Source organism: Triturus cristatus, chromosome 11, assembly GCF_964204655.1.
Source record: "Triturus cristatus chromosome 11, aTriCri1.1, whole genome shotgun sequence".
In the NCBI taxonomy this organism is placed as follows: domain Eukaryota; kingdom Metazoa; phylum Chordata; class Amphibia; order Caudata; family Salamandridae; genus Triturus; species Triturus cristatus.
This window is the reverse complement of record NC_140594.1, coordinates 575,605,401-575,633,258: the sequence shown is the minus strand read 5'-3', so window position 1 is coordinate 575,633,258 and position 27,858 is coordinate 575,605,401. Positions and strand designations below refer to the sequence as shown.

The 27,858-nt window shown below is 48.2% G+C and overlaps 1 protein-coding gene across 3 annotated transcripts in view; it reads left to right on the top strand.

The window, feature by feature from the left end:
• PIWIL2 (piwi like RNA-mediated gene silencing 2) overlaps window positions 1-27,858 on the top strand; it is a 1,855,951-nt gene that overhangs the window by 1,198,314 nt on the left and 629,779 nt on the right. For all 3 annotated transcript variants that reach the window (XM_085633754.1, XM_085633756.1, XM_085633755.1), the window contains one exon: window positions 1,622-1,810. In XM_085633754.1, the coding sequence (XP_085489880.1) occupies window positions 1,622-1,810 (189 nt within the window). The remainder of the gene's footprint in view (window positions 1-1,621; window positions 1,811-27,858) is intronic.

Here is a 27,858-nt window from a genome sequence, read left to right as displayed (position 1 = left end):
TCCATTCCAACACGGGCAAGGCCTGTACGATGGCATGACGTGAGGGCAGGGGGGTATGTACTTGGTATCTGCAAGATTGCAATGAGAGTGTCACTATATATGTTCATGAGGCACTACTGATTGACAGTCCAGTCCGATGGGAAGGCCACTTCGCTCACTCAGTCATACAAGGCTTTTTGGTCTTAGTTCACTCCCCAGACCAGCCATTTTTGTTAGATACTGTTCAGGTAGAGGTGAGGAAACTTCAGTTTGAAATACTCATCAGAAGAGCAAGTTACTTACCTATGGTAATACTCTTTGTTGTGGATACTATAACCGCATATTACTCACTGCCCTCCCTTCTCCCCATTCTGCAAGTTGCCTCTTTTTAACATCTAAAACAAATCCCACGTTTGAGATAGGCAAATTGTCACCAAAAGCTTTTCTATACTGCGTGTCTGAAGGAGCAGAAAGGAAAAGAGACAAGAAACTGACGCCAGTGCGCAGGGGTGGCGCTTATATGCAGGTACTCTGTAAGTTCTAGAGTGGTGCAAAACCCTAGTAGAGCCACACACCACCATCTGTCTGCGCCAGAGCACTACAGTTGGAATTTTCCATATCAAGTGTAACGTCTGGGGATATTCTAAAGGCAAAAAAGCAATAGTTAGATAGAATGTCCACCACGAAGGAACATTACTAAAGGTAAGTATGCTGTTCTGTTTTTAGTACACACAACAAAATAAATGATCATGTGGTGATATTGGTAAGCATGTGTGTTGTATTGGTGAATATCATGCCAGATTCCTGTGTATATATGGTACTATATATGGTACTGATGTGTGTGCTTGTTAGTGTATTGTCTGTGTACCTGTTAGTGTATTGTCTGTGTGCCTGTCATCTGTGTGTCTTCTCTAGAGTAAAAGCAAAGCTGAAAAAAGGTGGCTAGAACTCTGCCAAAGTTAATACAGAATGTAACTTGTATTTATTACAATGCTTAATGTGTTATATCAGTGACCATTAAATAATTAAAATAGTTTAGGTAGAGCTGACATTTTTGACTGTTTAGAGTTAACTGGAGTAGCATTCTAAAGCCTTAGTAAGTGTGCTGAAATATGCTGATAAGTGTTTAGCCAGGCCAGAGGACCTTTAACTGTTGCTCATTTTGTAGGTCGTCGATCAACCTGTAATGAGTTATGGTGATGCCGATTCATTAAAACATCTTGCAGTCTTCTAGGCTTAATGTGACTGCTTGTGTCTTGAGAAATATCGCTTGATATAGATTGAATTTAATTATATCTTCAGAAGTTTTTTTGGGAGTCCCAGGGTGAAGGGATAGTGATCGATGAAAGTAATAAATTCCAGTACTAAATAACATGGTACTTATGAGACAATTTTTAGTGCTGGAAGTACCTAATGTCTTCTAGATTATAAGTGTTGCAGTTCCAATATATAATCAGCTTTTACTAAGCGTAATGACATTATTCTTAATGCTCACGGCTCACCCAAGCAGTAGACTGAAGTTTAATACTAGATAATAAGTTATTATATTAGCAAAAGCATCTTTGCCTCGACTATTGCCAGAGCATCCATCCCCTAAGAATATCTTTAAAAGTGATTATCTTGATTTTTCTTAATACTTTAGATTCCTATGAGTTTCTGGGCTTTGTTTTATCCGAAGCGTGCTGCCAACCAAGCCAAGGAACTAGTGAGCATGATAGAGAAGATTTGCAGTCCTATTGGAATGCGAGTGAACCAACCATCATGGGTAGAGCTGAAAGATGACCGTATTGAAACTTATGTGAAGAACATCAAATCCATATTGGGCTCTGAGGTAATGTGGTGTCTAGTGCATATAATGGTAAATCTATCTAATGAGCTCATGGTTCAGAGCCAATATGTTCCTTACATGTTTCTGATGTATGATCTTGCCTATTCATGCTGATCTCTGATATGGGCACCCTGCCTCAAAACCTTGTGCTTGAGGACCAGATTAATATTGCTTATCTAACATACTGGTTCCTTTAAATATGTTTGCCGAATGGCCTTGCTGTTTGGTGGCCTTGGATGTAATTTATGCCATGACTTGACTGCACATTTTTAATGGCCAATCTAATTCATGAAGATACCTAGTTAATAGAGTAAGCCTACTTTCTTGAGTGCATGTGTTTGTTGGCCTGTCTAATCCATGCATAGCCTAATGTTAATTGGTTGCTCTGATCAAAATGTCAATTTTTAATATAACTTTCTGATGGATACATCTGCCAGTGGATTCCTCACCTTGTGAATATCCCTTGCGCCAGCAACATTCGGAAACTTTTGTAGCAGTCCACGCCGATGAGGTCGAAGACGACGTCACAGAGACACGGCTCCGCTCGCGACTCCGCTGACGTCACCGGCTCCATAAGAAGACCTCGTCGGCGTGATGACGTCAGTTCCGCCCCTTTTTTCCGTGCCTTCGAGGCACACGGACGGACTGACAGCAATATATACACTGTATACACAGTACACAATATGCAAATCAACACACAGTGTGGAGAATGAATAGAAAGGCCAAAGAAAGACACAATGCCTTTGACAGTAACAAACATTTTTCCGAATGTTGCTGGCGCAAGGGATATTCACAAGGTGAGGAATCCACAGGCAGATACTGTATCCACCAGAAAAAGCGTTACCGAAGGTAAGTAACTTGTTCTTTAGGTTGAGGGCGCAGTGATCAGACTGTCAATATAGAAATTGTGAGTAGAGAGGCAACCTTCATTGCGAGTACTCTCACTGGGTGATCCAAGAGTAGTAAGTGTTGAACTTGTAGTGATATCGGTTCCTGCATAACAGCTTATTCCAGCTTGGATTTCTTTGATGTGGCATTTGTACATATGAGTTCCTTTTATTAATTGGAGTAAAGGTAGAAATTAAACCGCTCCAGTCAACAGGAAATGCTTGATCCTAGAAAACAAACTAGATTCCTCTGTCACAAATTTTGAGGTGACATCACAGTTTTAAAAATGTGAGCAACTCTAGTGCCTAATCATTTGAAAGTTGTAGAAATTTCAGTGGTGTATGATGCACCAGAAATACTGAAATGTTGAGGTTGGCTTGGAAAAATGCACTATTCATAGCTGCACCACCATTTGGAGCTTCCTTATAATAATAAAACATCAAAGAACATTCCTTATATTCATGATAGGAAGCAGCCACTATCAGTACACAGTCTCGCCATTCTGCCTGAAATCAGCTCCTTGCAGTTTCTCCAAATGTATATACATAGAAATAGGCCACCTACGAAGAAAGGGAATTTTCATTATTTTAGCACATTTTCACTTAGTTTTCCTCATTTTCCCTTTGGCAATGATGGGGACTTTGCAGCTGCTAGAATTCTTTAAGGAGCAGTGTAATAGTTCACTTTGTGTATGACTTGTTACAGAGGTTACATTTCACGTTTTTTTGGGGGTGTTTTTGGTGATGTGTCTATGTATGTAATGTTTGAAATCCAGAAAAAAAGTTTAAAATGTTGCTTTTTGCATGCATCGTACACACCAAGACAAAGCATGATTCAACATGTATAATGCACATTAGACCTGGGAACCAAAATGTGTGCAAAACCGGCATCAATTCGTGCAAACATTTATAAATTTTAAAATTCAACAAATTATCATAAGCATTACTCCAATCCAGTTCAGAAAAGGAAGACTGGACCTACCCTCTTAATCCCAGGCTAACCTGAGTGCCCCCAAGCGTCGGTTGGCTGACCACCTGTTCGGAGGTACAGAGAGACAACACACTCTAGAGGCCTTACTGTAACTGTTCAGCTGACCTGCAGCAATTGGCCCCAACTGGACGTGTGTGGACCTCCAGTTGAGGAAAGCCGAGATCAACGCCTTACTCAAGAAACCCAAGGCGGACCCCAAGGACCTCAAGAACTTCCGGCCCATCTCCCTACTCCCGTTCCCGGCGAAAGTCATCGAGAAGATCATCAACAAATAACTGACCTCCATCCTCGAAGAGAACAGCATCCTGGACTCACCCCAATCCAGATTCCGCAGCAACCACAGCACCGAAACAGCCCTCATCGCCGCCACCGACGACATCAGGGCCATGCTGGACAACGGGGAAACCGCGGCCCTCATCCTCCTGGACCTCTCAGCTGCCTTCGACACCGTCTGCCACCACACACTTCTCACACGCCTCCACAACTCAGGGATCCGCGATAAAGCCCTGGACTGGACCACCTCCTTCCTCACCGGCAGAACCCAGAGTGTCCGCCTCCCCCCATTCCGTTCTAAAGACACCAAGATCATCTGCGGCATACCCCAAGGATCATCCCTCAGCCCAACACTCCTCAACATCTACATGACACCGCTCGCCAACATTGTCCGATCACACGACCTCAACATCATCTCATACGCCAACACCCAGCTGATCCTTTCCCTCACCAAGGCCCCCACCACCGCCAAATCCAACCTCCACGAAGGAATGAAGGCCATCGACGACTGGATGATGAGTAGCTGCCTGAAACTCAATTCAGACAAGACAGAGGTCCTCATCATCAGCACCACCCCCTCCGCCTGGGACGACTCATGGTGGCTGGCCGCACTGGGAGCAGCACCGACGCCTACCAACCACGCTCGCAACCTGGGTGTCATCCTGGACTCAGTGTTGTCAATGACCCAGCAAGTGAACGCCGTTTCCTCCTCCTACTTCAACACCCTCCGCATTCTCCACAAGATCTACAGATGGATCCCCACTGGAACCAGGACGGTCACCCAGGCCCTCGTCAGCAGCAGGCTGGACTACGGCAACACTCTCTACGCGGGAACCTTAGCCAAACTCCAGAAACTACAACAACGCATACAGAACGCCTCTGCACGCCTCATCCTCAACATCCCCCGCCACAGCCACATCACAGCCCACCTGAAAGACCTGCACTGGCTCCCCGTCAACAAGAGAATCACCTTCAAACTCATCACCCACGCTCACAAAGCACTCCACAACACCGGACCAGCATACCTCAACGAACGACTCACCTTCTACACCCCGAACCGCCAGCTTCGCTCCGCCGACCTCGCCCTTGCCACCATTCCCCGAATCCGACGAGCGACCGCCGGCGGCAGATCATTCTCCCACCTCTGAGGAACCTGACCATTAAGGGCCAAGCGGCGCAGAGTACGCCTGAAATCCTCTAGTTCTCCTGCCTTGCAATACAGAGACACTGGACACTCCGTCTGGAGTAAAAGATCGAGTTTTATTAGCTGCAGCTAGGACAGTTGTCCGTGAAGTCACACAGGGATGGGTTCACAAGAGACTGCTGCTTGACCTCCGTGGCGCACAAGCTTTTATACAGTGAAATACAATGGATACAATGGATAACCAAAAACATATAGAATTTGAGACATCGACAAATGTCACCAACAATGGTTTAAGCTAAAAACTGACTCGGGTTCCAGGTGATGTTTGTTGCTGGCCCCTTTAAGCAAATTGCAAAGAGAATCCACATGATACAGTTTACAAGGAGAGAAAACATGGTTGTATGTTCTAGAAGACAGTCGTGAAGCAAGAGAATGCATGAGATGTGTAGCGAAGGGCAGTAGATAAGATAAGCGAGAGGAAAGAATGGTGTGAGCTAACAGATAGTTCGGGCGGGGGTTATCCAGCTCAGACATGAATTAGTGTATTCGGACAGACCCTGACACTAGTTAATAAACACGGGACGAAAGGCTACCTGACACTCAAGGGCAGAAATGACAAAAACATCTCGTTTACCAGCTGCCTGAGTGAGGGCAACCTAAGATGGCGGAAAACACCAAGATGGAGTCTGGGTGCGATCGAGAAACTACACATTGCAGAACCTCAGACCCTCCTTTTGCCATTACTCAGGCAATAACACAATGACTGGGCTCATGTTAGTCTGAGTCGGAGTCGATATCAATTGCCATTAGGTCGTTTAACTGTTGCTGGACCATCATCTTACTATTCTCTGTTTGTTGGGTTACAGGCTTTGATACACATAAGGTAGCGAACAGACCACAGATAGCAGGACCACAGTGTATGCACAAGCAACAAGAGAATATGATGGCCAGAATTGCTCCAAGGAATGTTAGTATCTTCCATCCCCAGGTAGATAACAATCCCCATAACCATCCCATGAGGGACCAATCTCCTTCTTCCTGATGGATCGATGCGGAGATGGTATGTAATTTTGAGATGGCCTGATATACAGTCGGGGCGTCCTCAGGAATGTATATACAGCAGCTTGATCCAATTAATTTACAGACTCCTCCTCGGTCTGCTAGGATCACATCTAGCGCAATTCTGTTTTGTAACGTCCTGAGACGGTCCGCTCGGAGTTCTGCAGTGATGTTACTTAAGGCACCTGCAGTAACATCGATGGTTGTCTCAACCACGCGAACTAATCGCCTAATGTTTCCGCTGTTAATCATTGGTCCCCAGAAGGGAATGAATCCTTTGAAGAAATCTCCTCCCTCCTGGCCAGCTGTGTCTTTGACATCAAATACGCCTCTACCATATCTGTGTCTGTGATGGTCTGAGGGTGCAGTATACGTTGGGGGAAGCAAGAATGCTATGTAACATGTTCCCGAAAAGTCAGAGGGGAGCCATGTATATGCTTTGTCATAGCAGACAAAATAGGTTCCTTGTGATGGGATCAATGGAGGGTTATTTTGAGACGTGAATACATATATCTGGGAACAGTTTTGTTGATTGTCATTCTCCTTGCTATTGATTCGGAGGCAAAAGTTGCCTTGGTGGGGTACAGTCCATGCTGGGGAAGACTTCTCTTGTTTGGTCTTGTTATTAAGACTGGAAATGTAATGAGTTACATTCCAACCTTCGTAGGCTTTCTTTTCATCCAAAGGAATCTTACTCTTCCCTAGAATTTTAGCCATGGCCACTATACCCTTTATCAAAGTACCGTGGCTAAAATCCATTCCTTTCTCAAATGTACCTATCGGATATTAAAGTCTGTTGTCGTAGGCAGCCGAAAACATGGCCAGGTAAGCCCATGCTGAACCTTCATATGAGAAAGGCAATACTAAATAGGGCATCCCTTTATGGGCAGTGTGAGGCATGAGTCCACATACCCAGCAGTCAGATATGTTGACAACTAACTGGTGTTGGTGTAACAGCTGGATAAACGAATTCTTTTTATACTCCATCCTTCTTATTTGTTCATGTGAGGAAAGGGCACTTATCTTGTGTTGAATTTTAGTGGGACGAGAAGGTACAGAAGTAGATAAAGAAACAGTTTTTAGTTGTAACACATGGACAATCCAACCTATACATGCTAGCAAAACACATAGAATCAGCAACACACACAAGGTTACACCAAAATGACTACGTAATGATTTACGATATTTGGTTTGCATATTCTGTCTCCTATCTACCTAACGTGATGTACCATCCATCCTGGCTAGAAAAATGTGTCGCTCGCGGCAATCTTCCTCAATCACTTGGCTATTTGACAATCCTAAACCTAGCGGATCTTGACCATAAACCAGGTTCAGTCCAAGACTCCTACCGAGACCCTGCGACGGGGACAGATGGCACAAATACTATCTAAAAAAAGGAAAAATAGTTCATTGGTGGCAAAAGTAACAAATGTTCAAGTCTTTGCTTCAGGTCTGGTCCTCGGGTTGTATCGTTTCTTTGTTGGAGTCGTTTGGTCCTGAAAGATTATTTCCGGATTAGTAGTGTTCACTTGTAGATGTAATGGGATGGTTCTTCGAAGAGTCTCATCACTTTCTTCCTCAGTCTGGGTGTCTTCCAGCCGAGCGTTACTAAATGGTACGAACCGGGGAGTCTTGTCTCCTTCAGATTCACCTATGCCCCCGCGGACCCACTGGTCAAAAGGCAAGGGCAAGGGTACCTTTTTGCAATGCACGGCGTGGACCCAGTTTTTCTTGCCTTCTATCCTTACTGCTGTCCGCGTAGCCAGTAGAACCTGGCGAGGAGGCGACCAGCGAGGATCAAGATTTTTCTTTCGTTGAAAGTTCTTGGTGCAGACCCAATCTCCCGGTTTGATAGTCACCTGGGTCTGTTGAGGCCTCTGGCAGAGCACTTTTTACCTGATGGCGAAGAACACTTAATTTAGCAGTCAAGTCATGAAGGCAATCAATAAGCATAGGGTACGGTATGTCTGAGTACTTCCTAGCGCGAGGAACTCCCCAAATATTGGCGGGGCGTCCGAATATCACTTCATATGGACTAAGTCCCATACAAGAGTGTACAGTAGTTCTGGTGGATAGTAAGGCCAATGGTAAAGCGTCAGGCCAGGCAAGACCTGTGCTGGCCTGAATCTTTGCCAATTTCAGTTTGAGAGTGCCATTGTAGCACTCTACCAAACCCGCTGACTGTGGATGGTTTGCCGCGTGGAATTTCTGCCTAATACCAAGACCCGTACATACTTTCTGCATGATTTTGCCTACAAATTCACTTCCATTGTCACTCCGGACAATTCGCGGCAAACAGAATCCAGGAAAAAACTCTTTCAGTAATACTTTAGCAGTTGATACAGCTGTGTTATCTTTTAAGGGGTAAGCCTCTATCCACCTAGAGAATGCACATACTACCACCAGAACATACTTGAGATTGTTGCATCGATCCATGTGTATATAATCAATCTGTAATACTTCAAAGGGGTACGTAGGGGGAGAGAAATGGCCTGCAGGAGTTGGAGTACCCTTCCCTCGGTTATGCATTAAGCATATGATGCAATGTTTTACCACATTGTCTGCACATTTCGGAATTCCTTCATTTTGCCAAACTGGAGCCAGGAGTTTGCATATGCCTTTAGCACTAATGTGAGCTGGTCCATGAGCCATAGTCACTACAGGTAATACATATGCATCTGGCAACATCCATCGCTGAGGCTCTGACAATTCTGTCCAACATCCATTCGAATCCAACATTCCCGTACTTTCTTTCCACTTACTCAATTCTTTCTCTGTAGCCTCTTCCTGAATTGTTCTTATGCTCTCAATTGTGTCCTCACACATTCCTCTTTCTGGAATCTGATTTGCAGGGCCTGCAACATACATGTGACTTGTGATGTCCCTAGCTGTGTTTTTCGCTACCTCGTCTGCGAAAGCATTCCCGCGACCAATGTCCTCTGTGACTCTTTTATGTGCACTACACTTGATGATGGCAATTTGGGTAGGTAATGTGAGAGAGTCAAGAAGATCGGTGACCAACTGGCCATGCTGAATCTTCGTTCCATGGGAAGTAAAGAATCCTCTTTCCTTCCATAAACGGCCAAAACTGTGTGCCACGCCAAAAGCATGTTGGCTCTCTGTGTAAACATTCACTCTTTTCCCTTTCGACAGCACACATGCTCTAGTCAAGGCTATCAATTCTGCAGCCTGGGCTGAATTGTATCGGATACATGCTGTCTCCACTACTGTATGTAATGTGGTGACTGCATAAGCTGAGTTAGTCTCGCCATTGGGTAATTTGAAACAGGAACCGTCAACCCACAAGGTTCCATCCGGATCCTCGAGCGCAGTATCCTTTAAATCTATTCTTCCTTTTGTTTCTTCTTCTGTGCGAAGAAAACAGTCATGATAATCCTGAGGATCTCTTTCATCTGGGAGTGGTAACAAAGTAGCTGGATTCAAGGTGTTACATCGCTTTATACGTATGTGGCTTGCTAAGAGAGTCAACTCGTAACCAGACAACCGAGCACTTGTGAGATGTTGTGTTTTAGTTCTATTCAATAAAGTGTCCACAGCATGTGGTACCATGACAGTGAGAGTGTGGTCCAATACTACTCCAGCTGATTGACGAATAGAGATTGCTGTCGCCGCCGTAGCTCTGAGACAGCTAGGTAACGCTTTAGCTACCGGGTCTAACGTAGCAGAAAAGTAGGCACATGGCCTCTGTTTGTCTCCAAATTGTTGTGTCAAAACTGATAATGCACAACCTTCTCTCTCATGGACATAGAGCGTGAAATATTTACTGTAATCAGGGGTACCTAACACAGGAGCAGAACACAGGGCTGATCGTAAGTCATGAAAACTCTTCTGACATTCATCAGTCCATGGGAGTGGATGGGGCGTGTCTTTCTGTGTAAGTGCTAATAAAGGTTTGGCCAATAAAGAGAAATTAGGTATCCATTGTCTGCAGTAAGAAGTAATGCCCAAGAAAGCACGTTCTTCTCTCTGCGTCGATGGTACCGACATGTGCGTAATTGCTTCAATGCGTTCGGGGGTTAGTTGCCTTCCCTCCTTTGATAAGAGATGACCTAAGTATGTAACTTCTTGGCACACGTACTGTAATTTAAAAGGTGATACCTTATGATTGAGATCAGACAAATGCCGCAACAATGTCACAGTCACATCTTTACAAACATCCTTTGAATCAGTCGCGATCAACAAATCATCCACATACTGAATAAGAGTGGCTCCTGGAGGCAAAGGGAATGTATCAAGCTGTGATTTAAGAGCTTGACTATAAATGGATGGACTTTCACAATAGCCTTGTGGTGCTCTCTTGAATCGGAAGCTTCGGCCTCCTAAACAAAATCCAAAAATATCTCTGCTCTCTTTAGCAATAGGAATGCTGAAGAAAGCGTTCTTTAAGTCAATCACGGTGAACCAAGCTGCTGAAGCTGGCATCATCGTCAGTAAGGCTGTAATGTCTGGGACAACAGGGAATTGTGGTGAAACAATTTTGTTCACCTCTCGAAGATCAGTCACAAATCTATAGACTGGTGGTTGAGAAGGATCAGTTCGCTTAAGAATCGGAAGAATAGGGCTGTTACACACATTTCCTCTTGTTTCTTCCACCACACCCTTCTGGACCAAATCTTGAACAATAGCCAATAATGCTTTTTCACCTTCATTGGACATCTTATACTGAGCTATACGTGGCAGTTTAACATTAGGCTTGAGAGTGACAACATATGGTGGAATCGCAAGACGACCCACATCATTCGGACCCGTAGCCCAAAGACTTTCAGGAAGAGATAGTAATTCAGGTGGAAACTTATCTCTAGACAGATGCATTGACGATGTTAGTTTCTTACCTAGTGTAAGATACACACCAGAAGGGGAGCAGTGTAACGTGGCATGTAACTTTTTTAACAGATCCAAACCCAATAGATTCTCACCACAACCAGTTGTAAGGATAAGTGATGCTTCCAGGTCATATGGACCAATCGAAACAGGTAAAGGGCAAGAGACTGGGTTACGAACTGGGGCGCCGGAAAATCCTACAGACGTGTTTATTAAGCCAGAGAAAGGTGCCCCAGGGAGTTTAGAATGAATAATAGAACTTCTCATTGCACCAGTATCTAAAAGAAATGGCTCTGAAATACCCATTGCATTGACAGTGACATAAGGACCATTCTGATCTACTGGAATTGATACTACTCCCTTACTTTGTCCATGGCTGGCCTATTCATTTTGGAAACTTTCGTCGCCACCTTCAACATAATCGTCACTATAATATTGTGTAGACTGGACTCTCTGTTGGTCAAAAGAATTCACAGCGTTAGGGGAGGGAAAGGAACGCTTCTCTTGGAGGGACGTACCTCTACCTCTAGCCCTGGAGACTGACTGGAAATTACCACGGCCTCGTGGGACAAACACTCCATTATTACGTTGGAGCAAAACTGGACAATTACTCTTAAAGTGTCCCTCTTCCTTACAGTAAGCGCATTGGTTTGGACCTAGCATAGATCGGGGTACATAATGTTCGGGCTTCTGAAACACTTTCTGAAACTGTGGGGGCTGAGAAGACTGGTGCTGAGCAGGACGTGGAGGATAAGTCTGCTGTAAAAGAACCTTTGTTTTTAAATCTTTATTTTTCTTCTCCTGCTTATCTTTCTCTTCCTTGTCCCTGTTTTCATAATATTGTGCTGTAGCCAATATTTTAGCAGTAGAAGAAACAGCCCATGCACTCTCTGAACTTTTTAATTTATTCGATAATTCGGGAAGCAAGTTAAATACGAACTTGTCCACAAATAAGCGTTGTCCACCTTTCGTGCTCATATCCTGGCCACTATGATCCAGAAAGGTCTCCTCAAAACGAGTGAAGAAATCGGAGACGCTCTCGTCTTTCTTTTGCTTACAGGCGGTTAACTTATCCCAATTTACTCGTACTGCAGGCCTAAGAGTCTTCATTAAATCAATGATTCTACCTGGAAGTGCTGTAATCAGATCGTCAGGCTTTGTGCCGCCAACTTGTGCTGTGTCAGCAGCTCTAATAGCTGCCCAAACACCACCTAGTTCGGCAGCATGATCTTCCCTACGAATTTTCGCCCATATTGCTTGTGGAACAACATTCCCAAATAACATATCAATGTCCACTAAGTTCATAACGCAAGCCTCAACTGTCTGGGATAGCTCCTTATAATAGCCAGCAGGATTTTTACGTGGGTCTGGAAGTGTTTGTTTAAGGGCTAAAACTTCGGCTCTTTTCCAAGGTTCATGTACCCATATACGCTGGAAATGAGCAGCCACCGGCTGAGCACCACCTACCGCCTCTCTCCATACTGGGGGGACTTCACGCATTGGATAGTGTTTAGTTTTGTCAATAAGATCAGTTTCGGGGAGTTTTAGAGAGAGAAATGAAGTCCTAAATTCAATCAGCATAATCACCGCTTTCTCAACGTCTGCTCCTACTATAAAACATTTATCAAAATCGGCTTGGAGCTTCATCAGTTCCATAGGAGCCGTGCCTAATTCCATATCGTCCCAACCCTTAATGAGAGTGTCGCACATTACGTCAAAAACATATCTTTGAATGGGCTCTGTCCATTGACAGAAGGTGCTCAAAATTTCCCGTGCACTATATATTGAACCTTTCTCAATCCATTTACGGGCGAGGGAACCTAATACTGCTTTATCTTCCGTAATAGGAAGCTGACAACGAGATTGTCGTCTAGAAAAAGACGGAGACAGATTCAGGGATCCAATTAAGGGCGAAAAGAAACTTGTGACAGCATTTGTGAGTCTCCTCGGTGTACCTGGAGAGTTTCTCACCAGAGCAGGGGATAGAGAGGAATTTAAAGGAGATGGAATAACAGGAGGAGGAGAAAACAAAGGCTGAGGAAGAAGTGAAGTATTATTTGGCTGAGCAGGTCGCTGAGCAGCTGCTGGCTGAGCCATAGGAGGTGCATTAGGAGTTTGCACATAGGGTGGAGGAGAATTCAACAAACAAGACATTAAAGGGTCTTCCTCTATATCTTTACTCTTCTCTGAAGGGGGAGTAGGCAACACCGGATAGCATCTATCTACTGCCATGCGATGTTGTCTTTCTGATACCTCCCTAGCAGAGTCTACTTCGTTATTTCTGAACTGCTGGGCCGCCTGTAAAATCGACATATTTTTATCCTTTTGATCTCTTCTTGCTTGTTTCATTTCTTTCTGTTTGGCTTCCTTTCGCCAAAGGCGGAACGAGTCAAACATTGCCGGCCGGGCTTTTCTTCTATATTGGGCTCAAAACTGCCATTTTGTGGCCACTGTAAAACACCGTCTTTTCTAGTATATCGGACCCATGTTTTGTTAAAAGTAATGGGGCCAATACCATGTTTTGAATAGAGCTCATAAGTGGGAGTTCCAACCGGAGGAATCGGACAAGAGTCCTCGAGCTGGGAGTCCCTAGTTCAACCTAAGCAACAAAATTGACGAAACTTACTTAGACCAGGCATCGTTATTTCTCTGGACTATTATACAAACTTCAACTACAATTCTTTTTTTTTTTTTTTTTTTTTTTTTTTTTGTTTTTAAAAGTTTTTATTGAACAATAATTCGATTACAAGCACGGGCCTACAACCACCAGGGCCGGCCGCTAAGTACAGAATGAAATATACATTTATCAAAGCTGCAGTCGGTTCCCGGGGGTCGGCCCCGTAGTGAGTCCGGATAGTTCTAGAGGCACAGGAGACGTAGATCAAACAAACACAGAAAACTAAAAGAAAAACAAAAGGCGAGGCATAAAGACAAACGGTGCAGGTCAGGCTTCCTCCGGGGAACTCCAGGTCAGACCATTAAGCAGCACACGAAAGGAAGGAGTACCGGGAGGCTGGGGACGGGGGGGGGGGCCAAGGGAACTGGACGTCCATATGTAGTCATTCCAAAAGGTGCCCGGAACCGTCAAGGGTCAGGGGGACATGGCGATATCGGTGTCCACCAGGGGGGGCGTACAGATACCCCCGCGATAAGCATTCCATTGCCCCCAGATTCTGCCCCATGCCCCCGGCTTACCACGGGCAACATACACAGTCTTCTCCCTGAACATACACCAGTCCATATTCTCCTTCCATACTGACACGGTGGGCGGCCGCTGGGCACCCCAAAGCTGCGCTATATCTCTCTTGGCAATCATGTTCCCCAGGGCCGCCCACCGAGTCTGAGCCGCGCTATAATCATTGGGCTCCCACACATTCAGGACACAGCGACGCACCTCCGGCAGCAGCACAACCCCAGTGACCTGTCCCATAACCGTATGTACCCGGCGCCAGTAGTCCGCCACCTCGCGGCACTCCCACAGGATATGGAGAAAGGTGGCACTGAGCCCACAACCCCGCTTACAGAGCCCATCGTCGGAATATCCCATCGAGACCAAGCGAGGACCCGTCACATACACCCGGTGAAGAATCTTAAGCTGTACCAACCGGAGACGGGCTGGAATGGCGACCTCTTTGGGGGACGACAGTGCAGACTGCCAGTCCTCGTCGTCCAATTCCACCCCATCCCCCGTCCAAGCCTCCCGAAGGCGCACCAAGAGGTCAGCCCGATGATTAATCAGTTTCTTATAAATTAAAGAAATAGTGCTGTCCGGGACATGTCCGTCAAGTATGCGGTCCTCGAGGGGCGAGGAAACCGGGATCGTGGTCCCCTCTCCAAAGACCGAGAGCAGGGCGTGTCGAACCTGGGCATAGCGGAAGAACTCCCTGTCCGTAAGCTCATATTCGGCCTGAAGAGCCGCGAAAGTCTTAACCGCGCCCTTATGCCACAGGTCTCCCACTTTGCTGATACCAATCGTGTCCCACTGGTCAAACCCCTTCGTAGTCCAGAGGCTCCCCAGGCGATCGGAGGCAAACAAAGGAGTAGCACATGTCAGTCGCTCACCCCAGCCCGTGGCCGCAGTGGCGGCCCTCCAGGTCCGCACAGCAATCTTAGTAGGACCCGTAAGGGTCCGGCCAGCCGAGCGGGAGTACAGCGCCCTGTTATAGTCCCCGCCGGGAAGCAGGAACTTGTCCATCTCATACGCCGGGTTCATGCCAGGCGCATACGTGGCATGGTTGATGGCCGAAAGCTGCGCGGCCCAATAATACCTGCGAATGTCGGGAAGCGCAATGCCCCCGTCATACCAGGGGAGAGTAAGCTTAGCAAGAGCAATACGCGCCCGCCCGTCCCACACCAGTCTCCTCTGCAGGCTCTCTACCTCCCGAAAGTAGGCCACTGGGATGACGTCGAAGGAATTCTGGAGTGCATAGAGGAACCTGGGAAGGGACATCATTTTGAACAGCGCGGCCCGACCCAGCGGGGACAGGGGCAGCCTGCACCACCGGGCCGTATCCTCTCGCAATCGCCGAAGCGGACGCAGGAGATTCAGCTCATAGCGAGCCACCGGGTCCAGCGAAACGTATATCCCCAGGTACTTAAAGCCGCTCAGTGATACCTGGATCGGAAGCCGAGGCGGTAGGAGTGGAGGACCACCGGAGATCGGATAGACGCAGGATTTAGACCAATTGATCGTGAGACCCGAATTATTCCCAAAGGAAGTCAGAACGTCAAAGAGGACGTTGAGCGACTGCCGCGGTGAGGTGAGATATAGGAGAATATCGTCCGCATACAGCGAAACCCGATCTTCAAAGCCCGGGGCCCACCGGATCCCTCGAAGCGAGGGCTCCCAGCGGAGCCAAGCCGCGAGTGGCTCCAGGGCGAGAGCGAAGAGCAAAGGGGACAACGGGCATCCCTGCCTCGTGCCCCTGCCGAGGGCAAAGGGCCGAGAGACCCGCCCGTTCACCACCACCTGAGCCATGGGTCCCGTGTACAGAAGCTTCACCCAGCCAATAAATCCTTCCCCAAAGCCAAATTTAGCCAAGACAGCCCAGAGGAATGGCCACTCGATGGTGTCAAAAGCCATCGTGGCATCCAAAGAAACCAGCACGGCCGGTTCGGAGAGGAGCTCCGCCCTGGCAAGGGCGCCATGAAGACGCCGCAAGTTAAGAGCGGTGTTACGATGCGGGATGAATCCGCATTGGTCCGGATGAATCAGATCGCACACGACGCTCAACAGACGATTGGCAAGGACTTTCGCCAGGATCTTAGGCTCCGCATTTAGCAGTGAAATAGGCCGGTAAGAAGTACAGCGATCTCGCGGCTTGTCCTCCTTGGGGATAACGACTATCGTGGCCAAACGCTGATCGGCCGGGAGGGAACCCGCCGCCAGAGACTCACGGAACATGCGACTGAGGAAGGGCGCAAGCTTGTCAGGGCGCAATTTATATAGCTCAATGGGCAGACCGTTGGGACCCATAGCCTTGCCCGAGCGAAGGGAGCGGATCGCGGTCGCTATTTCATCCACCGACAAGGGGGCGTCCAGCCGCTCACGGTCCTCAACGGACAGGCAGGGCAAGGCGATATCCCTCAGTAGAAGGCGAGAGTCGTCCTCATCCCTGTCAGTCACTGGGGAGTACACAGCCCGGAGGTGGTCGGCAAAACATTCCACAATCTCGTCAGGCTCCGTCACACACACACCATCCGCAGCACGCAACTCCGGGACCACACGATTCACTCTCTCCTTCCTGTCCAGCCACGCGATCAACTTTCCCGCCTTGTCCCCGGCATCGTACAGTCGACCCTGCTGCTCCCTATACATAGTTTTGGCCGCGTCAGTGACCAGGGACCTATATTCAAACTGTTTCAGGCTGAGGGCATGGAGCCCGTCCGGAGTAACATTCGCCTCCAAGGCCGACTCCAGCCCCAAGATGTCAGTCTCCAGCCTCACCACTGCCTCACTCTTGACCCTCTTAGCCACCACTATCAGGGAAAGGGCGTGTCCGCGGATCACGGTTTTAAAGGCTTCCCACAGGGACATTGCAGAAGACACCGACCCCTCGTTATCCAGGAAGTATTGGTCCATAGCCTTAACCAGGCTGTCACGAGTCGTAGGGTCTCGCAGGTGCCATGGGTTAATGGGAGCGATCCGCCCTGCAGACCGCGGCCCGGTGTCAAAAACAAGCCACAGCGGAGAATGGTCGGAGATACCCCGCGCCAGGTGCCTGACCTCTCGAATCCGACCAGTCTGCGCCGCGGGCATAAGGAAGTAGTCTAACCTAGAGAGACTCCCATGCGCCCCCGAGTGAAAGGTGAATTGACATTGGGTCGGATGCATTAATCTCCAACTATCCACCAGGCCGAAGGTCTCCAGCATCCCACCCAGCCATGCCTGGGCAGCGGGGAGGGTCCTTGGTGGGTGACGATCCAGTTCACCCGAAACCACAGAATTAAAGTCCCCGCCCATGAGCAGGAGGCTGTCCGGAAGGTCAAGCAGCATTCGACCCAAGTCAGTGAAGGTGGAGTTCTGGAGGCCCGGGGGGACGTAAACTGAAACCAGGGCAAGGGGCTGCCCCTCCCACCTCCCAATCAAACACACATAGCGCCCTCTGTCATCCGAGACTATCTTAGTGATCTCCACCGGAAGTGAGGTTCGCAGCAGAATGCCCACCCCCCTGGAACCAGTTGTGAAACCAGAATGGGCCACGAGGCGGTATCCCCCCCTGTTCATTGCATGACAAACATTGCCAACCAGATGCGTCTCCTGGAGAAACACCACATCAGGAGTCAAACGACGCAAACATTGCAGTACTACACCCCGCTTGATACGGTCCCCCAACCCATTGACGTTCCATGACATAAGCCTCAACCCGTCCCCCCCCATCCCCCCCAATAGATCAAGGGTCCCCCAGCCTGCAGCACAGTTCCCAAATGTGGACAAAAATCAGTACCTCGCCCTGTAAACAAAAAACACACAGCAAAACAAACCCTCCTCCCCCCCAACCCCACCCCAAGACCAACTCCCCCCACCCTGCACCCCTGCGGGCCAAAAAACCCCCCCAACTTGCAGTGTGCCTGTCGCCCCCCTAACCCCATTCTACGAAAAGAACCCAGAGGAGGTAAGGGACCCGTCCCCGCCCGCCCCCCTCACTGGTCCTGGTAAAACACAATATGCAAATGAAATAAGACCCGACTGTACAGTGCAAAAAGGCAAAATCAAGGACCAAAAGTCATTCTAAAGGGGACCCATCACCTGCGGTGCCCGCAGAGGGTCCGGGACGGCCACCTCCGTCCGGCAGAGAGTCCAGCCAGTCACTTGCAGCCACAGGAGAGTCAAAAAAGGCTGTCCGATCCCCATGTTCCACTCGGAGTTTTGCAGGGTAGAGCATCGAATACTTTAGGCCCAGCTCACGGAGACGACGCTTCACCCCTTGGAATCCCATCCGTTGTTTCTGGACCAGTTGCGTGAAGTCCGGGTAAAAATTGATGGTCGAGTTCTCATGACGAACCGGGCCGTGGGTCCGTGAGGCCTGCAGAATAGCGTCGCGGTCCCTGTAATAGAACAGTTTGGCCACGATAGGCCTCGGGGGGCCCCCCGGCCGTGGCCGACCGCCCGGAACTCGATGGGCCCGCTCCACGGCAAAGAACTTACTTAGGCCAGCCGAGGACAACTGTTTCAGGATAAGTTCCTCGACCACGAGGTCAACCGGGCGGCCGTCAGAGGACTCCGGTACACCTATGACGCGGATGTTGTTGCGTCGGGCCCGTCCCTCGAAGTCCTCAAGCCGCCGGGCCATATGGTCGTTAACCACCCTGATGTCTCCAAGCGCGGCCCGCAGATCCGACACATCCGCACCGAGGGTGGAGGTCCGTGTGTCGAGAGCCTGGACCTTCTCGTTAGTTTTGGAGAGGTCGGCCCGGATCAGGGTGACATCGATCGCGACAGTGTCAATCTTACGGGCCAGGGCCTCATATTGCGTCGCGATGGTTTCCCTGATGCCATCAATGGCGCCCATAATGTCCTGCAAGGATAGTTCCGTAGTGGCGGTCGCGCCTCCTTCCGCAGTATCCGAGGGGAGGCCAGCAGCGCCAGAGGGCCCCCTGCCCTGGGTGTAGCGGTCCATGTTATTGCTCTGGACTGCCCCACCGCGGAGGGAAGCCTTGGTCTTGCGGCCCTCGGGACCCCCTTTGCCCCCCATGTGAACACGGTCACCCGAGGGGACCTCCAATCAAGAGGTGTAAGGCACCGGCAAGAAGACCACAAAATGTCGGTATAGGGGGTCCGAGGCGCTAGGCGCTCTAGTGGCAGATGAAAGAAAACCTCATGCAGAGGCCCAGGAAGCACCTCTCCACCCCGAGCGCACCTCCCTGCCGGTCTCCTGAAGTGCAAAACCGAAACCGAAAGTGGTGGATCGGCAGCTGGCACCGTGCTGAAGCCGCTGTTGTTTAATTGCAGCCCGGTCCCTCGGGTCACCTTCACCCCGGTCACCTCCGTCGGGTGGGTCCCAAAAGTTCCGACGACGACAACTCAGGATTCCCAGGTCCGATTTGAGTTTTGAAAAGAGATATACGCTCAGCTGGTCTTTATCTCCCAGATTCCATAAGCCACGTCAGGATATTCTCAGGATAAATTCCGAGGAGCAGAGAGGGTCCGGGGAGCCCTGTGCTCACGCGACCATCTTGGATGCGCGCTAGGCTCCTCCTCTCAACTACAATTCTTAACAAAAACAGCACAAACGTACTCACCCCTTGGCTTCAATTATTGCAACAATTGAAATACAAAAAGGAAACTCAAAGACCCAAAAAACAAAATTTGTGGGAGCGACCCACCAATCAAATACTTAACTAAGTATCTTCTTACGCCAACCGGAGGTCCGTCTATCGTCTCGCTCTACCAAATCGTCACAAAAACAGGGGCCAAGGCAGGATGGCAGTCAGGGGAGCAGTCGCAGCAGCCGTCTGAAAGGAGAAGCAACGCCGCAAAATCCTTCGGTCCACTTCCGACATACAGGGGTCAATCACGTGGGGCGCCTCCTCCGGATTTTCCTTGCGGGGCCCCTCACGATCCTCTGGCTGCACCGCTACCACTGAAGCCGTCCCTTCGTGGTCGCCATTTGGGGAACCTGACCATTAAGGGCCAAGCGGCGCAGAGTACGCCTGAAATCCTCTAGTTCTCCTGCCTTGCAATACAGAGACACTGGACACTCCGTCTGGAGTAGAAGATCGAGTTTTATTAGCTGCAGCTAGGACAGTTGTCCGTGAAGTCACACAGGGATGGGTTCACAAGAGACTGCTGCTTGACCTCCGTGGCGCACAAGCTTTTATACAGTGAAATACAATGGATACAATGGATAACCAAAAACATATAGAATTTGAGACATCGACAAATGTCACCAACAATGGTTTAAGCTAAAAACTGACTCGGGTTCCAGGTGATGTTTTTTGCTGGTCCCTTTAAGCAAATTGCAAAGAGAATCCACATGATACAGTTTACAAGGAGAGAAAACATGGTTGTATGTTCTAGAAGGACAGTCGTGAAGCCAGAGAATGCATGAGATGTGTAGCGAAGGGCAGTAGATAAGATAAGCGAGAGGAAAGAATGGTGTGAGCTAACAGATAGTTCGGGCGGGGGTTATCCAGCTCAGACATGAATTAGTGTATTCGGACAGACCCTGACACTAGTTAATAAACACGGGACGTACTGATGTGAAACAGGGTCCTACCCACACTTGACGTACTCTTGATTTCGCTCCGTCAGCTGCTCCTTCTGCCCCTCTTGCTCCTCTTGCTGCAGTATTCCGGTTTTCGGGGGAGACTGGAGCTGGGTGTCGGGAGCCATAACAGGAGGAAGGAGGAAAGAAGAGATGATTTGCTGCTCGAAGTAGCTGGGAACGGGTGCGCACCACCAGAGGAGAGGTGAGCCCCAGCAAGTCAGGTGTTCCAGTGGCGACCGGGTTGAGCCTGTTGAGGTGCAGAAGCAGCTGGCCTCTGTGCTGGTGCCCTGCAGTGCTCCCCAACCTTCTGCTCTCGCCAGCTATTTCCAGAAGGCTACCGTGGTTTACAAATAGTCAGTGCTTGTTGTTCGCCCTGCCCCTCTTCTCTAAGCGCTCCTGGCCTCACTGTTTCGCCCACCCAGCCCTCTGCCCCCGTATGACAGCCTGCCCGGCAGCTCTCCCTTCGGCTTGTGGGCCGCTGGGGAACAGCTGGTGATTGGCGCATATGTGGGAGGATAACTCCCCTGGAATCCACCATTGCGGACAGTAAGCTCAACAGGCACCAGAGAAGTCCATGAGTTGAGGAGTAGTAAGTACTTCACCCTGCCTCTTCTATCTGCGGGGGTGATTATTTTTTAATTGGAAGCCAAACCTTACTTTGCCTCATGGCTGACCTGGACGCGGGTCAGTTCCATCCCGCCACTGCCGGGGAGAAGCCACGAAACACCCCACTGAGGGAACCACAATCCCCAACCTCCTTGTGCCTGGAGCATGTACAAAACACCAACGACGTGCCGAAATCCAAGGCAGTGTACGACTCCAACAGATGGGAGAGAAGAGGAGATACAGAGAATGGAACTTGAGAACTTGGGGGTGGATAAAAGTCGTACAAGTGGATCATTGAGGAAGATCTTAATAGCTCTCACAAAAGGCACAATATAAGGAATTTAAATACGGGGGGCATCCTAGTCGACGGGTTTTAAGCTTGTACTTGCGTATTAATCTTGGTAAATGTTCCAACCCTTACCTCAGACCAACAAGAAACAACTACCCAACTGATGGACAAATCAAGACAGTGGCTAACAAAGATTTTAAGACTTCCATCATCTGTTTATGATCATTTAATTATGGCAAAAAGAATTTCCTGGGTAGGCAATTCTAAAAAAGTAATTGAGGGAGATTGCATAGTACTGAATTTTAATAACACATACGTAGGAGGGAAAATATTAGCCCTACTCCCCACAGCAGGAACAACAAGCTCACAGATTTATGCTGTCCCACTGGGCATCTTCTAAAAGCCACTGTTCTCACATAGACCCATGTCTAGATATTAATCGCAGGGAAACAATGATAGGTTTTGCCCATTAAGGGGGGACAACCGCTCTTTATTCACTGCCAATTGGTACGCAGCTTTAACAGACCTAAATAGCTGCGATTGGCTACCCCGAACTGTGACACCCGAAATCCGCTATGACTTGGAAGAAAGCAATGGGCTTGAAGTCCCTTCACAAACCCCTGTAATGGCTAATCCAATTGTAGCATGGGAAAGGGTTCATGTGATCGTACAACTACCCACTGTAGATAATTCTCCCTCGATAGCAACACATTCTAGCCCCCAGGATTTGACATCCAGTACAGAGTTGGCTCGAATGATTCCAAAACTTAACATCTATCCCACCTTGCTTTCATGGAGTATAGCTGGGTATAAAAATTTTAAAAAACTATAAGGAGTGGTATAATGTAGTCTCATCCCATCAAATCCTATGCTTCCAAGAGACTTGGGAAGTGGGCCCCATTTTTGTTAATGGTTAACGATGTTTTAATACACCGGCTGTCCCTTCGAGCAAAGGAGCTAAAGGGAAGCTGTAGACATGTATATCCAACACTATCTCATTCAAAGTGGAACACTTTATTAATGAATCACCATTTTTCCACATCATTATATTAAATAGCAACCATAGCTTAAGTTGGTTGACAGTAATTAATTATAACAACAATTTTGTGACCCCACAAGAGGTGGTAAAGGACCTAGAAGCAACATTAGAGGATATAATACTTACACAAGCAAAATGACTTTATTGTGTATGGGCAGGTGACTTTAATATAGCAAAATGTTCGAACGGAGACTATCACATGTTCCAACAAATCTCACAAAAGGAGGGCTCAAATGATCATTTCACGCACACCACCTATGGAAATGCCCTGAATAATCTCTTAATGGTACGGTTGCCCTCCCAGCAGACTAAGTGGCGCTCCCACCCGCCGCAATAATCTAAACCCTGCCTGGGAGGTGGTCACACCTCTCTGTGACAGGATACCTATTGTTCTGCTTTCTCCTGCTCAAGCTTGGCTCAGCAGCAGTAGGGCAGAATTGTGTGTCTGGTCGGCAGCAGTCATGTTGTGCTATCTGGGTCTAGAAGACTGGTATCAGGAGCACTGAGGGCCTCCCGGAGGAGCTTAACAGTGCATGGAATCATACTCCCACACCGTATCAACATGTTTGATACCAAATATGACAGGGTTTATTACAGCCAGTTTAGAGATGGTCATCGCGTAATGATGCATGACTACTCTATGTATCGTAATGTCTGATGCACTTACAACCCATGAGAATGGACTCCGAAGGTTGTAGGGGTGTTCCGCTCATGCAGGGGCACCCTCACACTAAGAACCGAGCAACCTGCCTTCCGCATTGAAAGGCCTGCTTTAGGGGTGACTTACAGGTTTTGAGTGCAGTGACCTTAGATATAGGGAAACCTATATCGTTCGTAAGTGGTGCTAGCACCAGCTTGTACAGGATGCAATGGCAGGCCTGTTAGAGTTTGAGTGGTCGCCCATGGTTGGCATAATGCATGCTACAGTCCATGGGGGACCCCTGATGCACCTAGGCCCTGGGTACCTCAGTACCATATAGTAGGGACTGATAAGGGTACACCAGTTTCATATCTGGGATGTACCCAAGTACTTACCATACCAATTTAAGGGAGAGAGCACAGAGACTGGGGTCCTGATTAGCAGTATCCCAGTCACACTAGTCAGAAACAGCTTAGCACTAGGCAAAAAGTGGGGGTAACCATAAAAGCAGGCTCTACTTTCCTACCCCCCCCCCCTCCCCCCCAACATATGGGGATGTGACTAACCTTGCCCATTTGAGTCTTCATTTTCTAAATGGAAGTATCTGGAGAGTCCATCTGCATTTGCATGGTTACTCCCAGGTCTATGTTCCACAATATAGTCCATCCCCTGTAGGGAAATGTACCTCCATAAAGTTTGGGGTTTTTACCCTTCATCTGTTTAAGCCATAAGGGGAGCTTGTGGTCTGTCTGAAGAATTAATTGAGTGCCAAACCGGTATGGCCTCGGCTTCTTCAAGGCCCAGACCACAGCAAAGGCTTCCCTCTCAATGGCTGACCAACGTTTCTCCCTGGGGGTCAGCCTTCTGCTGATAAAAGCTACCGGTTGATCTTGGCCCTCTGCATTAAGTTGTGACAACATAGTCCCTACCGCTATCTCAGATGCTTATGTCTGGAAAATAAAAGTTTTAGAGTAGTCAGGACTCTGCAGGATGGGAGGAGTGCACATTGCCTGCTTTAGGTCATCAAATGCCGTTTGACAGCTTACTGTCCACTAAACTGTCTTAGGCATTTTCTTAGATGTAAGATCATTCAGGGGAGTCACCATGGACCTATATTCCTTTACAAATGTTCTGTAGTACCCAGTCGGGCCCAAGAAAGCTCTGACCTTAGTCTGGGTAGTGGGAGCAATCCAGTCCACAGTGGTTTGGATTTTGCTCTCTAGTGGTTGACCCTGGCCTCCACTTACCAGGTGGCCAATTCATCAATCAGTCAAGGGTTTGTTAAGCCCAGCTACTCACCCGAAAGGGTCTCAAGGCGCTGGGCGGGGGGGCAGCACCTGAATGCCCACTGAAGTGACCCAAGTATACAAACTCATTCTGCCCTTTCTGGCACTTGGTGGCCTTGATAGTGAAACCTGCCTTTTTCAGGGCCTCCAGAACATTTCTGAGGTGGACCAGGTGATCCTTCCAGGTGGAGCTGAAGACAGCTATATCATCTAGATATGCTGTGCTATAGCTTTCCAGGCCTGTGAGAACTTTCTTCATCAGCCTCTGAAATGTGCCAGGTGCATTTTTCTGACCAAAAGGCATTACAATAAATTGATAATGCCCACTAAGTGGTTGAAAAAGCTGTTTTAGGCTTTGCATCTACAGCTACTCTAATTTGCCAGTAGCCAGCAGTCAGGTTAAATGTACTCAGAATCTTGGCTGAGGCCAAAGTATCTATAGGTTCATCTGCCCTTCAAATAGGATGGGCATCAGTCCTAGTGACTGCATTGAGGCCTCTATAGTCCCCACAAAACCTCATCTCTCTTTTTCCACCCTTTGTGTAAGGTTTTGGCACAAGAACTACTGGACTAGCCCAGAGGCTATCTGAAGGCTCAATGACCCTCAATTTCAGCATTTTTTGGACCTCTGTCCTGACGCAATCCATTACATGATTAGGCTGTCTAGATTTTACTCTTAACAGGCAGGCTGTCACCTGTGCCCACTTCATGGGTACACCAGGTGGTCTGACTGGGTGTCAGAGAGAACATGTGTCTGTACTGATTGAGGACTTGACTGCAATGAGCTTGCTGCTAATCAGTGAGGCTGCCTGCCAAGGCTGCTCCATCCACTGATGCATCATCAGGATTCCGAGAGGTGAGATCAGGGAGAGGGTCTCTCTCTTCCTCCTGTCCCTCATCAGTTGCCATGAGCAAGCCCATGTCAGCCCTGCCCACAAAAGGTTTCAGGTGGTTCGCATGAAGTACCCTATGGGGACTTCTTGGAGTACCTAGTTCCACCAAGTAGGTGCCCTCACCTTTTTGTTCAAGTATAGTGTGGAGCCACTCCACTTGTCTTGCAGAGCTGCTGGGGCCACAGGCTCCAACACCCACACTTTCCGGTCTGGCTGGTAAACAGTCAAGACAGCCTTTTGGTCATGCCGAGCTTTTTGAAGTTCTTGGCTGGCCCCAGGTTTTTGCTGGCCTTCTTCATGTTCTCAGCCATGCGTGAATGCATTCCAAGGACATTGTCCACAGTGTCCTGTTTAGGAGGTTTGAAAGGTTGCTCCCAACCTTCCTTCACTAGACACAATGGACCCCTAACTGGATGCCCAAACAGAAGCTCAAATGGGTTGTAGGAGCCTCTCTGTAGGCAAAGAGAAGGCAGGGTAGTAAAACATCCCATTTTCGCCTAAGCTCTTCTGGGAGTCCCATGATCATACCTTTTTTCAGGATCTGGTGCTTTTTCAGTGGTGAGCTGTTTGGCCTAAGCCCTGGTAACAGCAAACACACTGGCAGAGATGTCCATCATGTCTACATGAATCCTGAACTCTACTAGAGCCCAGGCTGAATGTTCTAGATCATTGCCCAACAGACAATCCTTAGGTAGATCTGGAGATACCACAACCTTTTAGGTCCAGTTACCCATCCCCAGCTGATGTACACAACTGCCAATGAATAGTCAGTCCTGACATTGCTAGCGTTGGTGACTTGGTACAGTTATCCAAGTATAATCTGATCAGGGGACACAAGTTTCTCTGTCACCATAGTGACTCTGGCCCATGTGTCTCTGTCAGCCACCGCTTCTCTTCCATTTATCAAAGGCTGTTGTCTGTACTTTCCCAAGTTAGTGGGACTGACTAGTAAGGTTGCAAGGTCTATGCCCCCATCACAGACTAGAACAGCCTCAGCTTGAGTTCTGACTAAGTAAGAACCCTTATCAGAACCCAAGGTTAACCCCACTAATCCCTTGGTTGCTGTACTGCCACGTGTACTTGTGCTAGGGGCAGCAGGTGTCTTAGGGTCAGTGGTAGTAGAAGTTTCCTTGGCCTTTGGACAGTCAGCATCCCTTGTCCAATGGGTCCTTAGATTACAAAAATAACACCAAGGTTTGTTTTTTGCCTTTCTTGGAATTTTGGGACTCACCCCCAGATGTATGATTTTGGGGCCATTGAGAAAACTCTTTTTTCTCTTCAAGTTTGTCTCCACCTTCATCTTGAGATTTAGAAGAATCTTGCTTCTTCTGGTCACCTCCATTACCATGGTTTTCCTGTTTACCCTTTGTGGACACATTTGTCTGCCTTCTTTCCCAATTGTTTTGGAGATGTCAGATCAGAGTCCACCATGTACTGATTCAAAAGTTGACTCTGACAGTTAATAAGGATGTGCTCCCTCATAATCAAACTGTACAATCTTTCATAGTCCTGTACCTTGCTTCCATGAAGCCAGCCTTCCAGAGCCTTAATAGTACTGTGTACAAAATCTACCCAGTCCTGGGTGTGTGCTTTCTGGGTGTCTGTGAACTTAATTCTATTCTGTTCATTGGTTAAGCCAAACCCATCTATGAAAGCACTCTTCCGTACTGAGTAACTGTCAGCATCCTCTTCTCTTACAGCGAGGAGCTTATCTCTTTGTTATCAAAGGAGAGCCACAGGATAGCTGCCCACTGCTCATAAGGGACGCTCTGAACTTTACAGGCCCTCTCCAAAGCAGTGATCCATTTATGGATTTTATCCCCCTCCTGGTAAGCAGGGACTATCCTTCTCAGGTTCCTATTGTCAAAAGAAGTTTCTCTGATACTAAGGACACTGTTGTGGTCTCCATGGGACTCTAGTCCCAATTTCATACTGGCCTTCCAGGGACTCTTTGCCAAGGGCCAATAGATCTCTCCTGAGCCTAAGCCTTGCTTTCTCAAGTTCAAGCATTTGGTTTTCCTTGTCCAAAGAGCTGTCCCTCTTACTAGGTATGGCGGTCCCTGTGGAATGTCCTGAAGCATTGGATTCTCTAGAGTAGGATCTAGACCTCCTTGGTCTACTCTGCACCCTCCCATGGGGAACAAATGGTATCTCCTCTATTCCATCGCCACGATTCCCTAAGGGGTCAGAGTTTGGCAGGTTGGAATCATTTGATTCCTTCTGCCCATACCCACATTTTCCGGTTCTTCTGCCCTAACAGGACGGGTATCATCCTGATGCAGCAGCTCTAGGAGCAGCTTAATGGTGGGGTTGCCACGTGTCTTTATCTTTCTAAGGCTATACAGGGAACTTAGTTCCTGGAACATTAGACCACTGTATTTAGCAGACTGGG